The sequence below is a fragment of the Mesoplodon mirus genome, assembly GCF_964341445.2.
Source record: "Mesoplodon mirus genome assembly, chromosome: 13".
Classification (NCBI taxonomy): domain Eukaryota; kingdom Metazoa; phylum Chordata; class Mammalia; order Artiodactyla; family Ziphiidae; genus Mesoplodon; species Mesoplodon mirus.
In genome coordinates this window covers 11,521,305-11,539,685 of record NC_138989.1, presented here as the reverse complement: position 1 = coordinate 11,539,685, position 18,381 = coordinate 11,521,305, and the positions used below count along the sequence as shown (strand labels likewise).

Below are 18,381 nucleotides of genomic sequence, written 5' to 3'. Positions count from 1 at the left end.
AATACAGACCAGCAAAATAGAAGAAAACAAAAGTGGTCCATAATCCCCTCACCTCAGAAAAAAATGCGAACATTTTGATACCGATTCTCCTCAGTAGCTTGAGATCAGAGGCAGCCTGTCCTCTATGCTTACTAACTAGCCTTTTCCAGTTACACATATTAACCTAACTGGAAGTTACTTACTTATTTATTTATTTTCGCTCTGGAGTTGTTTCTGGAGGTCGGTCGGTTCTGTAAATTTTGTTGGGTGAAGGAAATGGATTTGGGAGACGGACTGGAGTTGGAGTTGTGCTTGGAATTGTTTTTCAATTTGAAGTACTCACCTCCCAGCTTTGGGGCCAAAAAAGTATTTGGAGCCTTTTTTCATACGGCAACTGTATTCCAGAACTGTAAGGGGTGGCCTTGCCTCTCCTGCTCCCGCGCTCGCTGGGCTCGGGACGCCCCGCCGCACCAGAGAGCGGCGGAGTTGGAACGAGGCCGACTGCCAGGGCCTCCCGGTAACCAGGCAACAGAGGCCTTAGCAACGGGGAGGGGGCGGGACCGAGGGAGGAAGTCGGAAGCAAGCAACTAAACCTCGCGAGAGTTGCGTTTGCGCGCGAACTGTAAGTACCTGGGTCTCGGGGTCAGGTCTTGACTGGTTGCGGTGCAGGCCCCTTGGGGAGGCGACAAGCCCACCGGACCCAGCCACCTTCGTCACCCTGTCATGGAGACCTCAGCGCACAAGCAGCAGCAGCAGCAGCCCGATGGGGGCAAGATCAGGAACCTGCCCTGGTAGGAGGAGGCCCGGCTGCCGCGGGGAAGGGGGTCGGCCGCGCGGGGAGTTGGTGGCCGGAGTGGGCAAGTGGCAGGTCCCCAGCCCGACCTCGCCCCGCCGCCCCAGGGTCCCACCTGGGTGACAGCACAGGGGTTCGATCTTGTGTCTTCTGACACTACATTGACCTCCGTGGCAAAATATTCTCTCTTGCCAAAATATTCTCTTGGTACGATTATTGGTCAGATTCTAAACTAGAATAATATGATGATGGTAACAACGCTCCCTAGTTAACTTTTATTTAAGTGACTTTCTATTAGATTAGCAGGCACCCTATTATATGTTTGAATTTTACAAAGACACTAGGAAGAAGGTACTGTTATTCCAGTTTTACCAAAAGGTTAAATGACTTGCCTAAGGTCCAGAGTTGGAAAATAAGTTTGTACGTGAACCCAGCTGGTCCAGATTCAGAGCTTGCACTCTTAACCATCCTGCTTACACAACTGTGTCTTAGTGATGGTTTAAAGACCGAATGGATTTGACTTGATTTCGGAAAACTCCAAGTTGTTTCTTTTCAGTTTATTGTTATCGTAGTAAAAATACATAACATACAATTCACAATTGTAACCATTTTTAAGTGTACAATTCAGTGGCATTAAGTACATTCAATATGTTGTATAACCATCCCACTATCTAGTTCCAAAATTTTTCATCATCCCAAATGGAAACCCCGTACCCATTGGCAACTCCCCATTCCCCCCTCCCTCAGCCCGTGGCAACCACTAATCTACTTTCTGTCTCTTATGAATTTGCCTATTCTGGATATTTCATATAAATGGAGTCATACAATACGTGGCCTTTTGTGACTGGCTTCTTCTTCTTTTTTTTTTTAATATGTATTTGTTTATCTTGGCTGCACCGGGTCTTAGTTGTGGCACACAGGATCTTCGTTGCAGCATGTGGGATCTTTCATTGCGGCATTCGAACTCTTAGTTACAGCATGCATGCGGAATCTAATTCCCCAACCAGGGATCGAACCTGGGCCCCCTGCATTGGGAGTGCAGAGTCTTACCCACTGGACCACCAGGGATGTCCCATTACTGGCTTCTTATATCAGTAATTGATTTTCTTTTATTGCCAAATAACGTTCCCTTGTGTGGCTATACCACCAGTCATTTATCCATTCATCTGTTAATTTATATTTGGATATGAGTTCAATTTTGGATTAACTTAGGTGCCCATCCAGGTTGAGATTATAGGCAGACAGCTGGAAAGATGAAATGAGCGCAGTTTTTCAGCACTATTGATATTTGGGGCCAGATATGTGGGGTGGCGGGGGAGGGCATGGGGGTTGTCCTGTACATTGCAGCATGCTTAACAGCATCCCTTGTGCCTATCCGCCAGATGCCGGTAGTACCCCTCACTCAGCTTTGACAGTGGAAAATGTCTCCAGATATTATCAAGAGTTCACTGGAGGACAAAATGGCCCCGGTTGAGAACCACTGTTAAAGGGTTTTGTATCTCTTTCTCTTTTAGTTATAGGTTATGAAAGGATTCTTTTGCACATAACAAAATGCTCTTGCCTTTATATATGTTGGAATCAATGCTAAGTTGTATTTCAGGGTTGAAAAGTACCGGCCACAGACACTGGATGATCTCATTTCTCATCAGGACATCTTGAGTACCAGTAAGTATCCATGTGTCAGCGGCTGGTATCCTAGTCGAAGGACCTGGATACACTTCTTAGGAATGTTGTCTCTACTGAGTACTAATTTTGAAGGATCTGATTGAGCTTTATGGGATGTGGCTTTAAGAGTTGAGTCCTTCAGATTTTTCATTCCTGCATCTGACCCAGATTTGAACATATGGTTGAAGTACCTTCAGCCCAACTCGGGCCTGCAGTGAATGAGGAAGCTCCCAGAGACTGATGGCCTCTCTCTTTCTCCCCCGACCTTCAGTTCAGAAGTTTATCAGTGAGGACCGCCTGCCGCACCTCCTTCTCTATGGTCCTCCAGGCACGGGAAAGACATCCACCATCCTGGCCTGTGCTAAACAGCTGTACAAAGATAAGGAATTTGGCTCCATGGTCTTGGAGGTAAATGGGAGGTTTACTGTTACTCTCGAAGGACGCCAGCCTCTTACTTTTTGTTCTGCTAGTTTTGTTTTACTTTACAAGTTAGTTGCCCTGCTGGTGGTTGGGAAAGAAGGAGACATAAGATGTTTTAATTCACTTTTTTTCTGTAATTGACATTTTTGCCTGGACTGGTACAAGCTAAAGGGCAGTGGTAGGACTAGGTGTCTTTCTTTGCTGTTGCCAACTTTTACCCAGATCCTCAGTGGTTGCTCGGTTGATGGCTGTCTCCCATGTGCCCCCAGATCCCTTCTGCATGTTGCTCCATGCTGTTCTTGCCCCGCCCTGGAAGGCTGAGCTGTGTCGACTGCGAGCTCTCTTGCCCTCTGGCTCCTGGTTGGATTTGGCCAGCAGGGGCCTGGAAGGGGTTGGGGAAGGGAGAAGGATGCCTGGTCCTCCCCTGGGGGTCACCACAGGCCAACAGCTTCCCCACCTGCAGGGCACAGCACACAGCCTTCCCCACCCTCAGGACACAGCACGCAGCCTTACCCCCCACCCACCGCCAGCACCACTCCCCCACCAACCCCTTAAGACTTGGGGGCCCCAGTAGGCCTTGAGGTATTGCATAGCCCTTGTGGTTTCCCCACACCTCACGAGCACCTTTTAAACTCTCCATTTAATTCTCTTCAAATTACTGAATTTGAGTATGCCATCTGTTTACTACTAGGACTCAAGCTATATACTTAGCTTACGAAATTCTAAACATTGTCTATTGTAAGAAAAAAACTGTTAAACTTGCTTTTGTATTATAGAACCTTGCTTCCACCAGTGTTCTTACTTCATTGTATTAAAAACTTGGTAACTTCTGGGTTGCTCTGGGTTGTGGTAGCTAAAATTAGCATCATTCTGCTCGTGCCATGACCAGACCAATTAATTACTCCCCCCAGAGCATGTCAGTGATTGTCCTCAAAAGGGGGAGGAAAGACAGGCATTGAATGGCCTTTCAGAATATAATGGAATGATCTAGTGAGTTGTAAGTTTTAAATATAATTGTCATCTTATTTTTAATGATTATCTCTTATCCGTCCTTAGAACTAGAGACCTAGCTTGCTGAGCAGGATTGATGAAAAGATACATTAATCCACAGCTAGCACACCAACATGTTTTCTATTTATTTTGGCTTCTCTCTTTCACATTTAGCTGAATGCTTCAGATGACCGAGGAATAGATATCGTTCGGGGACCAATCCTGAGCTTTGCTAGCACAAGGACAATATTTAAGTAAGAATTCTTTGCATAATTTCTCTCCCTAAAGATTTTGATCAGTGAGGTGATAGAGTTTAATTTCTTAAATCCTCTCCTTTGCCAGTTTGTAAAAGTAAGGGGAAAAGAAAAAGGCTTTGTCAAAAGCAGTCATGAAAAAGAGATAAAGTACAGGAATGGTGGTAAGACATATTAAAATGCAAATATTAAAACAAAATATTATCTAAATCTATATTAGCAAGTTCTCTGGGGAAGCATTAATTTCATTACATCATAAGACTGGAGGAGCTAGTTTGAATTTAAACAAAAATGAATTGAGATCAGGGTGGATAACTAGGATGGTGGTAAAAAAAGAAAAAGAGGAAAAAGCAGCACTAGAATAGAATGAGAGGCTACTGGGTGGGAGAAAGAAGAAGGTGCCAGAGGACATAATCTAACACAAATACAGAAATTAGACCTCCATGCCCTTTGACCACAGATGTCTGCTTTGGTCAGAGTTCTAGGAGAAGTGAACTTCATGAGCCAGGGCCTGATGGCACAAATGTGAAGGTGTAGGTTTGGGCCTGGAAGTCGAAGGGAGATTGAAGAAGCCTTTTTAGGTGGTACCATTTGTTTTCCTAGGAAAGGCTTTAAACTAGTGATCTTGGATGAAGCTGATGCCATGACTCAGGACGCCCAGAACGCCTTGCGGAGAGGTAAGGAGCACAGCCATGTACGGTGTGTATGGCTGAGGAATGCTCTGGAAGGAGAGTTAGCAACTTTGGACATGAGATAGGATGTGGCTTCTTTTCAATTTTCATTCATCTTCTGGCCCAGCGAAATCTCTGTATACCTTTCACTGTGTATCCCACCTGATGACCTAGACAAAAATCTCTATACTGGTGGTTACCCCTTTTAATAGCGTAAAGACATTAGCCTTTGGGGGACTTTTAGGTATGACCAGACACTGGTGTTTCATCCTCCTTTTCCGCTGGGTTCAATTTCAGGGTTGGGAATTTGTACTGTTTGATGGGAGGGAATGGGAAGTCTTTCATTTCTAAACCGCTAGATAGGTCTTTCTGCTCTTGGTACCGTTGGATACAATATAGCCAGGAAAATAACACTGGAAATTTAGTTGCACTCAGAAAGCTGACATGACTTCCCTACTTGCCAGGAGAATGACTGGGCCAGGAAAGGAGAGTATACTGTGATTTGTTGGTCTTAAGGGGCCTGGTGCAGTTGATTTCTTTGCAAGGACATTCTTAATCTCTCTCATTAAGACTCTGCAGTAGACAGCTAGGAGAGAAGACGATCTTTAGGAATTCTGGGCAGGAGTGGATTGCAGCCCGTGTTTAAGAAGAGGAGGAGGAGGTCAGAATATCTTCTGGTCCTAGAGGCTTTGGCCACCTTTCTTCAGCGTCTTATTCTGTAGAGTCAGTCTGGGCAGATCCCAGCATGAGAACGTTGGTGCCTACAGGATGAAACTGGTGTCATAGGCATCTCTGAATTCGGGTTAATGCTTTCTCGAATGCTCTAAGGGTTCGAGACAAGGTCCACTGGAAAGTCTGCAGACAGCCATCCCGTAGAAGTTGGCACGTCATCCATTTGCCAAATAGAATTTTGTGCAAAAGGGCAGGCATGCTGGATTTCATGTCTTAGTGGAATGGAATAGCAAGAGTGCCAGAATCACAGTCAGTCATGAAAAAGGAAGCATTTTGTTCAGTCCTGTGGAGGTGACGTGTTCATCAGCTCTGGGGAGAGAGTGGTTGGTGTCCAGGCTCACCCTCTCTCGCTGCAGTAGCATTCCCACTTGTTTGCATTCTTGATTCCCCGCTTCACGTGCCCATAGGAGAGTTCAGGGTTTCTGGGTCCCTTTAAGAATCAGGATGGACGTGAGGTGGTTTTCTTTTCCCTTGCCAGTGATTGAGAAATTTACTGAAAATACCAGATTTTGCCTCATCTGTAACTATCTGTCAAAGATCATCCCCGCCTTGCAGTCCCGGTGTACAAGGTTCCGATTCGGTCCCCTGACCCCTGAACTCATGGTTCCCCGCCTGGAACATGTCGCAGAAGAAGAGAAGTAAGTATGTTGAAAAGCACGGAAAGGGGGGCCTTGGGGACTGGGTGTCACATAAGGCGGCTACTGGTACGTCTGAAGGCGATAACATTTGTAAACAACTCGGGAGAGCCTGGCACAGGGTAAACCTCACTGTGTGTCAGCCACCCTGGTAGCTCACAGACATTCTTCATAAAGGTCATTTGGTTCCTTCCTGGCGTCCATCATCCTCCCGTAGAAGCTGTCCCGCTTTTCTCCTACTCTTTGTCTTTGGAAACTGCATGCTGCCAGGTCCCTCCCGTTAAAATGCCTGTAGCCTTTCTCGACTAGCAGGGAAAGTCCTGAGACATCACATTCTGTGTGATCAGATGCCCAGCAGGTAGGCAGCCCTAGCTGCTGCTGATTCGACAGGTGCTTGGACTCCGCGAGCGCAGATCTCGCCAGCGCCCTCTCCTCTCCAGAGAACAGAATTCAAAGCTACCTGCTCAACATAGCAATGCTTGGCCGCAAATGGTGGTCTTGCTAGACTTGGACTGGGCTGTGACTACTCACGTGAGGCCCACGTCCCCAGTAGCCAAAACAAATTCTGGAGCCTGTAAATCAGGAGAGTATCGTTAACTCCGTCCTTCCCTTTTTTCTCTTTCATTGTTTCAAAGCCTTAATCATCACAGTCCATCTTGTTCCCTCGGGGAGCATTTGTGCTCTCAGGGCCTCTATATCCCTCCTGCCTGTTTCCTTTCAGAGTTGACATAAGTGAAGACGGGATGAAAGCGCTCGTAACTCTTTCCAGTGGAGACATGCGAAGGGCTCTGAACATCTTGCAGGTAGGGCACTGCTCGTAGCACGTCTCGAGTTGTTGCTTCAGAATACTTTTTCAAGAAAGACATAAGCAACAGCATGACCGATGTGTTAATTCAGAAATCTGGAACTGGTAAGACATCTCATAGTATGTCACAGATGTACACCCACCTTTGTGATTTGATTAATTGAAAGAATAATTTGATGCAAATAAGGGAAAGATAGGGAAGGACTCTGCAAAATAATGTAGCCGACAAAGCAGTGGCCTCCTCTGATGTGGCCAGCTCTTAGCAGTGTAAAAAGTACAGGGCTCGAGCTCTCCCGTGCCCACCCGCATTGCTGCCTCCGCAGTTTCCTCCTGACCCTCCTGCAGCTCAGTGGCTGCAGCAGCCGTGGTGACTCTCCCCCTGTCTGCCCAGAGCACCAACATGGCCTTTGGGAAGGTGACAGAGGAGACCGTCTACACCTGCACAGGGCACCCACTCAAGTCAGACATCGCCAACATTCTGGACTGGATGTTGAATCAGGACTTCACCACGGCCTACAGGAGTATCCTTTCTCTTGTCCTTCGGTCAGTGCATTAGGTGCCCAAGGCCTGAACGTGTCTTCACAAGCTCAGGCTGCAGGCAGCACCTACACCCTACTGGCAAAAGACAAGTGGCTGCACGGGACACCTTTCAGCTTGTCATGGGAGCAAGATGTCTGTGGGGGGGATGGGTACTTGTCTTTCATGCCCCAAGTTGTTCCTGAAGGGCCCTGAGCTGGGTATGGCTTGAAGCCACTTAACTCACAGATGGGAGGAAAGCAGTTAGACCTTGGGTGGAAGGTGCAGTCATTTTCAAGCAGTTAGTGTTACTCTTGTTTTGCTATGAAATTAAAATCTAGGTGTAGTGATGGAAAGTCTTTTGGGCAATGCATTTGGTTCTGTTCTCTACTAGACAGAGGTATCTTTCATCTCCCTTAATGGAGATGAAAACAGAAAAATAAGAACTGCGGTCCAACACGTGCAACTTCAGATTGAAGGAAACAGCTGTGTTGGTATGAAAAGCCCTACTTTCAAGTCATTCTCTGCAGTGTTAGTTCTGGAATTTGTTCCCTTTGCCTTAACTGCTCCTCTCTAGATATCATGGAGTTGAAAACTCTAAAGGGGTTGGCATTACATGACATCCTGACAGAGATACACCTGTTCGTGCACAGAGGTAACCTAGGTTCTTCCCCAGTTCAGAAGCTATGCAGAAGGTGGCACGCGTTGGGGTTAAGGGTGGCTGGAGAGGGAACGTGACGCTTCGTTTTGGAAACAGAAACAGGAATGAAGAGGTGTAAACCCGGCCCCTCATTTTCAGTTTTGTTTTGCTCTTTATTTTTTTTATTGGGCTGGCCAAAAAGTTCATTCGGGTTTAAGTAAAAGACAATCTTTGCAAAGAACTTTATTGACCAACATTCACTAACCGAATGAACTTTTTGGCCAACCGAATATTTGTGTGTCTGTGTCTTGCTTTTAAAACCTTATTCCAAAAATACTTTTTTTCTCATAAATTCATTTATTTTATTCTTGGCTGCGTTGGGTCTTCATTGCTGTGCGCAGGCTTTCTCTAGTTGTGGCCAGCGGGGGCTACTCTTCGTTGCGGTGCACGGGCTTCTCATTGCGGTGGCTTCTCTTGTCGCAGAGCACGGGCTCTAGGCGCGCATAGTTGTAGCGCACGGGCTTAGTTGCTTCGCAGCATGTGGGATCGTCCCGGACCAGGGCTCGAACCTGTGTCCCCTACATTGGCAGATGGATTCTTAATCACTGTGCTACCAAGGAAGCCCCCACAATACTCTTGACTTCTAGAATGCTGGGGAAAAAGAGGAAAGAAACTCTTAAAGGCTAACTTATTTCCTCCAAGGGTTTGTATTTTACGGCAGTATGTTGGAGTTTGTATTTCTAAAAGGGTATTTTCCCCGAAAAGAAAGGAGGAAGATCTAGCTTCACAAAACCAAAGCAGCCTCAGCTAAACCATCTTTAGTTCCACACTTGGTCGTATGTCCTGTACAGAGAATTGCTTCTCTACCTTGAGAGCAGATGTGAATCACCCCAGACCCATCCAGCTGGCCCTTTTGGGGGAGAACCAGACACGAGTGCGTCTTTGGGCTCTAAGTGATGTGCTGTTCAACCTTGCGGAGAAGCTCCACCTGCCCAGCAGCCCCCTGCAGACCCTTGGGTCCACGAACACTGTTCTGCCAGCGCCTCTCCAGGCCTCTCCCTGGCTGGCTGGCATGTGAAATTCTGCCAAAGAACATGGTTGGCTCAGGCCCAGCTCTGCACTTCGTGGATGCTGAGCATGAATCGACTTTTAAAAATCAATTATTTATGTTTTGGTTTTTGTTTTTTAACATCTTTATTGGAGTATAATTGCTTTACAGTGGTTATGTTTGTTTTTAAAATTGGGACAGCAAGTGAGAACTTTGCTTTCACAGTAACTTACAGAGCGGCCCAGTGCTGACCAGGGCAGTGTGGATGGCTCTTCCATCTTATGATCGCTCTGGAACCTGCTCATTTTTCTTTTTGGCTACCCTACGAAGACTAAAATGAATAAAAACTATGAAAACCTATGCAATTTTTACCTCCTAGAGGTGTGGTATCTTGAGATCTGTGGCCTCAAGAGGTTAGTCTTAACGTATCTGATGTGGAAACTCATACTTGTCTTCTGTTATTTTTTTTTTATATATATAGTAGGTAATGACAGACCCCACTCATTTGCTTTTGTTTTTCCCCCAGTTGACTTTCCATCTTCAGTTCGAATACATTTATTGACCAAAATGGCAGACATTGAGTGAGTATTTATTTCCCAGTTTTAATTCTTTTCCTCCTTTTTCCCCGTTGTGAGTTTTTTGTTTCTCCTTGCTTGGTTTCAACTGTTTTGTCTAAATCATTCATATACAGTAGCGTCTAGTTTTTGCTGGAATTATTGAACGAAGCACAGGGAAGGGTGTGAGCTGCTTATGTAAAGAACATGGATAAACACAAAGACAGGTACAGCTCGGTTACATATTGGAGATAAAGGCCTCTCCTTCGACCTCAGAGGCCTGGTCCACCTTGGTTCTAGACATGCTCTTGTTATTTGGGAAGCCTGCTTCAGTTCAGACATCTAGGTCATTTGGGGATGGCCAGCTATCCAGCTGTTATTAAGGCCTTTTGGCATATGAAAGCATATTGCAGGGAAAGTAAACATAAACTCAATTTTCCACTTTGCCTGGTTCAGTAAACACAGTTATTAGCCCCTAGTGAAGTTGGCAGCTATCATTTAAGCAGACAAAAGCACTAGGTTCAAAATAGATGTCCACGTAAGCCAACTAATTTGCCATCGTTGGCTTTCAGACGTACCAATTAGGTCACTTTTTTTTTTTTTTTTTTTTTTTTTTTTCTTTTTGCGGTATGCGGGCCTCTCACTGTTGTGGCCTCTCCCGTTGCGGAGCACAGGCTCCGGATGCGCAGGCCCAGCGGCCATGGCTCACGGGCCCAGCCGCTCCGCGGCATATGGGATCCTCCCAGACCGGGGCACGAACCCGTATCCCCTGCATCGGCAGGCGGACTCTCAACCACTGCGCCACCAGGGAGGCCCTAGGTCACTTCTTATCACTACACTGTGAGTAGCATGATTTTGCTTTCAGTGGCTGGGCACTTGAAAGGTAGCGAGATGAAATACCAGTGTCTTGCTTTATTGACCACAAAACCACAGATATGGCAGCCAAACTTCCCAGTGGATTAGGAGGAAGGGAATCTTAATTATAATTCCTCTCGATGCATTTTGCTGGTGAAGAAATAATGCCTAATCACATAAATTTTGCATATCTGTATAGAGCTTGAACAAAGTTCAGAACCTGCTACTGGGAACATTTTTTTTAAATTTAATATTTCCTCCCGCCCCCGGTTTGAATCAAATTTATAAAGGAGTGTCTGAGGCACAAAGAAAACGTTAGGGGACGTGTACAAGATTGCTGCCCAGGATGAATTTCTCTCACCTCTTTCCTATCCTTCTCTGGCCAACTTTCAGTCCGACTGCTGCTGTTCTCTTCAAAAGGCAGCTGTTGTGATATTCTCTCTTCTTACCTCTTGTTTGATTTCTTTTAGGTACAGACTTTCTGTTGGCACCAATGAGAAGATTCAGCTGAGTTCCCTCATTGCCGCCTTTCAAGTCACCAGAGACCTGATTGTCACAGAGGCCTAGATGCTGAGGACCACTTGCTGCCTATTCTCAGGCCCAGCAGTGACTGGAGAGCAGGGGACACAGTCACCCCCCGTTTCGGGAAATTGTTCCAGGCGTGGGTGGGCAGACATGTACCCAAAGTACCGTGTTTGTGGCCGGTTGGAGCAGGGAGGTACAAAGCAGTTTTACGGTACAGCTCTCTCACTGCCCTGCCCATTTGTGTTTTATAAGGGGGGGGGGGGAAGCAAAACCTTTTTAGCCTAAAGGCTTTTACCCTTCAGTTGCCTGGATGATAGGAAATGGGCTACCCCATTTGGAATATCAGGCTTTCACATCTAATACAGTCCAAGTGTCTTCCAACTCAAGGTAAAAAGAACATCTTCAGAGTTAAGTTTGTAAATCTCATCTGTGGCGCTACTTTAAAGAGGTGTTAATGGATTTCTGGCCCATACTATTATACTCTTATAAAGTGGACTCAATTTTCTTTCTTACTTTAAAACTGGCCTTTTAATTTCTCCTTTTGAAGTTGAGGAGTTGCTAGCAGGTTCCTACTTGTGGTGTGGACAGTAGTGAAAACATTCACTTTAAATGATGCTGTTGGGGCCAGAGGTCGTTCAACACTGGCTGGTTTTAACCCAGGGCACATGAGACTAAGCCTGACTCTAAACCTTCAAGTGCTGAAAGGACTGAGACTCTTCATATTTAATCTAAATGTAATGCAGTTTGTCTGCGAGCATCTGTGCTGCGTGCGTGACAGTGTTCTGCACAACAGAAATAAAGCAGCTCGTTGTGTTACAAGTGACTCCTCTTTCCTTAGCCAGTTTATACAGACGCTGACTTGTTCAGCTTGCATTTATATGAAAAAGCCTCCTCCGTCCCTGAGATCAGAGAATCAACTTTCTTTGGAGGCTGTTCTTTATAAAGGTGTCCAATTCTTATACTATCAAAAGGGAGAAGTCGGTTATGTGCATCACACACGTAGGCCTCGCTGCCAAAGGACAAGAGCAAAGTGTGAAGCTAATGGTTGGGGGCGGGGTGAGGGGCTCAAGGAGGCGGCTACACTGTACATGGTATTTCAAGATAACCACAGAACTTAAGTTTGCCCAATCCATTCCCAGCTGTCTTGTTGTACTCACTGGTTTTAAAAGGTGATTTTTTTTTTTCCTTAATGGAAAAAATGAAACGGCAAGCCAAAAGCTTTTAACTTTCCTTCCTTCGATGAAAGCCTCTCATCTTGAAATGTTTTTCTTTCGGCAACAAAGGCAGCAGAGGGTAGACTCCTCTGCTTTTTCAACACGTTTTATCGTGGCACACAGGCCTCCACAAAGCACCTAGTAAGAAAGCCAAAGGATAAGATGTTGCATTTCTTTTAAAATAATTTAAAATATATTAAATTTTCCAAAGGCAGATTTTGTTTGAATGAGGTGTCTTGATTAGATAACTATACGCCACGAAGAACAGTACTTTTAAGGAGCTAGTTGTGTTTAGGGGCAGAGTTGAGACTGGCTGATGAGTCCAATGAGGTGAAGCAGTCAAGTCAGATCTTGTACAGAAGAAAATCAGCTGAAATGATGACAACACCAATTCTTCACACAATTAAGAGACATCTTCACAACTGTTGGAATTAAGTACTATGGTTTTTAGATACCATTGAGAAAAACACAGTTGTACCTCAATATCTGTTGAGAAAATACAAATAAATATGCTAACTGGCAAACAACTGACAGATAACTCAGTAGCCACTGATACAGTCATGCAGTGGAGGAATACATCCCGTGTAACATGACACACAAATCTGGCCTCCGGCACATGCACATCATTGTTTCTTTAAAAAAAAAAAAAAAAAACAAGTCTAGTGTCTGTATCAGGAGCGCGGCCTCTGAGTCACCTGGACTTTAGTTAAGCTAAGTAATATCTCACACTAGACGGCTCTGTGAAAACTGTCCTGTGGGTCAGAGGAAGGAAAGCCCTTGCCCACATCAAAGCGGCTCTGACCAGCAGGAGAGAACTTTCACCGACACCTCCTCTGCATCTGCATCAACGACGGACACTTAGCAGAAGCCACACTCCAGTCGAGGGAGTGGAAACTTCTTGGAATCAAAATGACCAGAGAGGGTCCAGCACTGCTGTGCGTAAGTGAACTGAAGGTTAAGGTCAGGCTCCGTCACTGCGGAAGCGGAATCCCTCTTCTACGACTGACCCTCACACGTCATGGGGAAGAGACTCCTGGCGAGGCCACTGGAATCCGGTTTTGCTACATTCTGTTCACAATTCCAAAGAGAGATTCTATTTCAATCCAAGACCAGATGTTTGGCCCATTGCTCCAGCTACTTGTCAGGAAGATTTATCGTGCTACAGAGGAAACAAGTAAGACTATGGAGACTGGCTTAAAAAGTCCTATACGTGAGGAACTCTTTCATTTTCTTAGGGATCGGCAGCGCTAGCACTTGGTATGTCGTTAGGAAACTTCGCAGGGCTTTCCGGCATAAGTGCTTCAGTGATGACAGGACCCGAGGAGCTGTCCAGAACTGGACGTGGCCATCCCTTGTCCTGAAATGAGACGGAAACCAGTGCGTTACGGCAGACCTTGGAAATGTATGTTTTCATTGGGGCAGATATCAATGTTTCTGCTCTCACTTGCACTGGCAGGAGACTCAAGAGTGAAACGCAACCTGGACCTTGGAAATAGATGTGAAGGCTGTGGTGCTGAGTAATTAAGGCTGCTGAGGGCAGCAGGAGAACTCAAGACACCTCTGGTTCCAAAGTGCTGTCTCTGTCAGTACAGCCCTTTATAAATCATACTATGGGTTCAAATGTAACAGGGAAGAGTGCCACCTATTGAATTACAGATGTTCCCTGTAAGGTGGTCTCTGCCCTAAATGGTTTCCCATATCAATGCTGCATCATCTTGATTTCTGCTTCCTTGCAGACTTGGCCTGTTAGGTAGCATGAATTGTAGATCTTTCACGTTGACATTTAGGTTAAATATTAAGAGTAAATGATAAACTCTATTAGCAGAAGAGAATATCAGAATTTTATGTAATCTCAGATTTCCTTAAAGGCTTCCTCACAGGCAAGAAAATTCTAGATGTTTTCTTTCCTTAAAAAGCTACATGGAATACTCAGCAGAAATCACTACCCATCTGTTCGGCTAACAGATACATACCCCGTGGCAATAACTCCACCATGTGGAAAAAATGTGCAGCAGAGACCATTGGTCATAGGAGCAAACGCAATTGGAGTTTTCAGTTCCAAGGCCCAGATCCTGAGGAGCCTGGAGGAGAAAGGGACGTGTCAGCAGACCTGGGGCCAGACCCCAAGGGTGATGCTACAAGCCCTTTCCAACACTTGCTCTGAGGCCGCGGAAAGAGGTTTCTCTTCGTTACCTGTCATCCGCTACCGTGGCGAGGTACAAGCCTTCAGGGGAGAAGCACACAGACCTCAGGGAGCTGATGTGGACATCGCTGTCATCCATGGGGGGGCTGAGCTGGGTGTGGCTGAGGAGGACACAGGACAGTAGGTGGGCCTGGAGTGATGGCTGCCCTCCGCCCTCCGCCTTTCATCCCCAGGCAGGAGGCCAAAGTGCCATGGCCACAAAAAGGTTCCAGACACGTCTCGTACCCCATGTGGAAAACCTGAGGATTTGCAGACTGGAAAAGACGACTGGAAACAAGTTGCATTTCATACAGCTCCAGTGTCTCGTGCAGGGGGCTGAAGGATTACTAATATTCCCTGTGCTAATTTCCTTATGCAAAGTAGGTCAGCCCTCACTTTAATGCCACGGTACAAACTGAAAGTCTTTTTTAGGCTAAGATACATGATAATTATAGGACTACCTATTATTTGCTGCAGAAAACAACAGAGACAAAGGGGAAAAGTAGACCAAGTTGGTGAGAACGTGAAAATTCACTTTGGAAATACCAGTTTCAATAAGAGGATCATTCTGAACCTGTTACTACAGTTATTAGTAAGTGGAAAGAAAGAGTCACTGTGAGGTTTCGTAACGCGGGATCCAGAGCAGTACAGACAGCCTCCTAGAGCCGGAGACTCGAAGGCACTTGGGGCTAATGTGAGAATTGACAATGAAACACTGCTGCACACCAGTGCCTTAGAGTAAGTACGAACACACTGTGTCCTGGACCAAGACAGGTTTCCCATCGAACACCCCACTGGAAAGCAGAAGCAGGGAGGCAGTCCTTACTGGAGTGACCGCAGCCGCTCGCCAGTGTAGGGGTCCCACATGATCACATTGGTATCGTAAGAAGCCGTGACGAGCAAGGCAGAGTCGGGGGAGAAGTCACAAGAGACCACGCTGCTTTGGTGGCCCTCCAGCTTCCGGATTAATGTGTAGGACCGCATGCTCCACAGGAAGACCTGTGGGAAGAACAGGTGCCTGGTCAGGGCTGAAACAGTGCTCAGGATGTGAACAGTGAGAAGGCACAGCCTTGCCTCTCCAGGCCGCACAGCCAGGGGAAGCTAAGTTCTCCAGCCCCTTTTCTATGTTTCTTCTAGAACATGTCATACTGGCCTAAATAAAGTGACAGGTCTGAATTCTTGAGGCACATAACCAACAGACATACTCAAGGAGCTTACTTTAGGGGAGAATCAACCAACCGACCTCAGGAAGACAGCAGCCAGCATGGCTCAGGGGAGGCTTCTGGGTCCTGCTTCTGAGCGCTCTTAGCAAATAGGGCAATGCATGCTGAAGACCTAAGTCAAGGGCTACCTTGTCCCTTCACTTGAAACCAAAAATACGGGTCAGAGGTGAATTCCTGGTCACCCAACAGAGCCATCTGGCACCCCTCTCTGGTTTACAGGACCACAGAAATCTGGCCCACGGCTGTAGGTCTGACCTAGCTCCTTACCTGAAACCTTTCTGAGAATCATTAAAAGAAGTATTTTCTTTTTTTTCCTTTAAGAAAACTCTCACTTTCACATAGTTCCAAACCTCAAATCAATGATTAACCACCTGAGCTGTACCAAATAGTGAACTCTTAACTTTCCCAAGTCGGTCACAGCAAACAACAGCTCAATGCAGATGTAAAACTCAAACAATCGGTTTCCAAACTGTTCCTGGGTTTCTAACACTTTTGTTATAATAGACAGGATTTCAGGACAAAGTTCAACGAGTTACTGTACATTTTATGATTTGAGTGGAAATCCTAATTAGGTGGATTCAAATTAGATGGTTCAAAGGAAATCTGGATCCACATGTGGGTTGCAACTTTTAAAATCATAGACTCCAACGGGGAAAGAAATTTAAAAAACATGGCTTTCCCATCTTGTGAAGGCAAACAGTCCTCCCATGACATGATGGGAGCGATCTGCTTTCAAACACTTCCTCTCGTTTGGTTTGAGTCATAGTGCAAATCAGAAAAGGAGGGGCCTCAGTCCCAAAGCGTGCCTCCCCCTGGGGCTGATTTGCAGGCGGCTTTGGAGGACACTGGCTCACTTACCCTCTCACGCATGAGGCCGCTTCCCTGAACCGAAGCAACAGAGCAAAGGGCACCCCAAGTTTGAGACTCACCGACTTCTCCCCAGCTGCAGAACACAGCATGCTGCAGTCTGGCGAGATGGAGCAGCAGTAAACCCACTGCAGGTGGCCCGATAACACCTGAATCTGTTTACCTGTCAGAGAAATGGAGCACACGGTGAGCCGACTCCCAAAACCACAGAGCAGAAAGCCTGAAGAACCGGCAGCGGTGCCTCCCCCCAGCCCCGCCAGCGGTTCTCTAGCAGCTGAGCCCACAGGCCCCTTTTTAAAGGCAGAGAAAGAAATATGACAGGATTTGTCATTTAAATGCCTGAAATCTATTAACATGACGTTATAATGCCCAAGGGAAATCATTACCTACTGTTTCACCAAAATCCACAAGGTCAGTGGGACAAAGGCTGTTCACAGATCAGGTTTGATACATTCCTTTGATAACAGAGAACATTCTTTTCAGGTCCCCCAACCACCTCAGTTACTCTGAAGCATCCTTCCAAATTTGAGAGCGTTTACCTTCAATTCTCTGTCATTTACGCTCTGTAATGGTTTCCCCCTGGCCACAAGGATCCCACTCTCACCCTCCTCCCACCCTCGCCAGGATGTCCGGATGAGCAGTGGTGCAGCGTAATTAGGGCCGCATGCTCTGGAGGCAGGTAAACTCAGCCTTGAATCCTGGCTCCACTGTTTACTCAGCACATAACCCTAGGTCACTCACGTCATCTCTCCAGATCTCCATCTGGGAAAAAACTAAATGCCCATCAACAGAGGAATGGATGAATAAAGGGTAGTATTCCACCTGTTAAGTCAGATGAAATTAAGGAACTAGATTTTCCATGGAGTACTGTCTAATAAAAAAGAAAAATGCAGAAAAAATGTGAAGAATATGATTCCATTTTTGTGAAACAATGACCCCCAAATCCATAAATGTAAAAGTGAGTGTCTGGGACTTCCCTGGTGGCGCAGTGGTTAAGAATCCACCTGCCCATGCAGGGGACATGGGTTCGAGCCCTGGTCCGGGAAGATCCCACACACCATGAAGCAACTAAGCCCGTGCGGCCACAACTACCGAGCCTGCGCTCTAGAGCCTGTGAGCCACATCTACTGAGCCCATGTGCCAGAGCCCATGCTCCGCAACAAGAGATGCCACCGCAATAAGAAGGCTGCGCACAGCAACGAAGTGTAGCGAGTAGCCCCCGCTCACCGCAACCAGAGAAAGCCCACGTGCAGCAACGAAGACCCAACACAGCCAAAAATAAATTAATTAATTTTTTTAAAAAATGAGTGTCTGAATAGGATTATGCAAGTATAGAGAAAAATATGGAAGGCAATATGGAAGGATCTTATTTAGCATGGGTGACAGGACTGCAGGGGGATTATGGAGGAATGCAAAGGAGGGGAGGATGAGAAAGTTTGGGGGGAGAAGCCTCAAAAAAGGGGGGAAGAATGTATATGGTCATACATATGCATTTAAGAATTCATGTGTATGTGTGGGTATATAGAAATAAATTTTATGAAAGTCAGTCATGGTTTCTTCAGCTCTCAAGTAAGAAGCGTACCTGCTCCCCCGGGGTAGGTGTGAGTGAATAAATCAAGGCAGGGTGGGAGGACAGGGCCCTGTGCCTGGGGACACTACTTTAGTCCCCTCCTCTCCTTGAAAAGCCCTAGTAACTGGCCTAGTCCATTCTGCCCACTCAGTCCCCTTCAGCGAGTCCTCCCTCCCTGCCTCAGAGGGTGGCAAGGTGCCTGCGACGCTCATTAAAAAAGGCGCTGCGTCTGAGCACACTCCC

The 18,381-nt window shown here is 46.3% G+C and overlaps 2 protein-coding genes across 3 annotated transcripts in view; one reads left to right on the top strand and one right to left on the bottom strand.

The window, feature by feature from the left end:
- Positions 1 to 592: 592 nt before the first annotated feature.
- RFC5 (replication factor C subunit 5) lies at positions 593 to 12,953 on the top strand. The gene is made up of 11 exons (XM_082640813.1): positions 593 to 770; positions 2,373 to 2,437; positions 2,709 to 2,845; positions 4,022 to 4,101; positions 4,705 to 4,778; positions 5,983 to 6,142; positions 6,861 to 6,942; positions 7,336 to 7,465; positions 8,038 to 8,115; positions 9,675 to 9,729; positions 11,028 to 12,953. The coding sequence occupies exons 1-11, from the start codon at positions 703 to 705 to the stop codon at positions 11,122 to 11,124; spliced, it is 1,026 nt and encodes a 341-aa protein (XP_082496939.1). The 5' UTR covers positions 593 to 702; the 3' UTR covers positions 11,125 to 12,953.
- Positions 12,467 to 18,381, bottom strand: part of WSB2 (WD repeat and SOCS box containing 2) — a 19,749-nt gene continuing 13,834 nt past the window's right edge. For both annotated transcript variants that reach the window (XM_082640812.1, XM_082640811.1), the window contains 5 exons: positions 16,631 to 16,731; positions 15,305 to 15,477; positions 14,490 to 14,600; positions 14,270 to 14,377; positions 12,467 to 13,653 (listed from right to left, as the gene is read on the bottom strand). In XM_082640812.1, the coding sequence (XP_082496938.1) occupies positions 13,491 to 13,653; positions 14,270 to 14,377; positions 14,490 to 14,600; positions 15,305 to 15,477; positions 16,631 to 16,731 (656 nt within the window). In that variant the 3' untranslated portion in view covers positions 12,467 to 13,490. The remainder of the gene's footprint in view (positions 13,654 to 14,269; positions 14,378 to 14,489; positions 14,601 to 15,304; positions 15,478 to 16,630; positions 16,732 to 18,381) is intronic.

Bases quoted from the DNA above. Each gene is read 5' to 3' on its own strand.
- RFC5 (XM_082640813.1), top strand. From the start codon at position 703: ATGGAGACCTCAGCGCACAAGCAGCAGCAGCAGCAGCCCGATGGGGGC. The intron at 771-2,372 runs GTAGGAGGAGGC...GTTGTATTTCAG, and splicing joins AAGATCAGGAACCTGCCCTG to GGTTGAAAAGTACCGGCCAC. The intron at 4,102-4,704 runs GTAAGAATTCTT...TTGTTTTCCTAG, and splicing joins AGCACAAGGACAATATTTAA to GAAAGGCTTTAAACTAGTGA.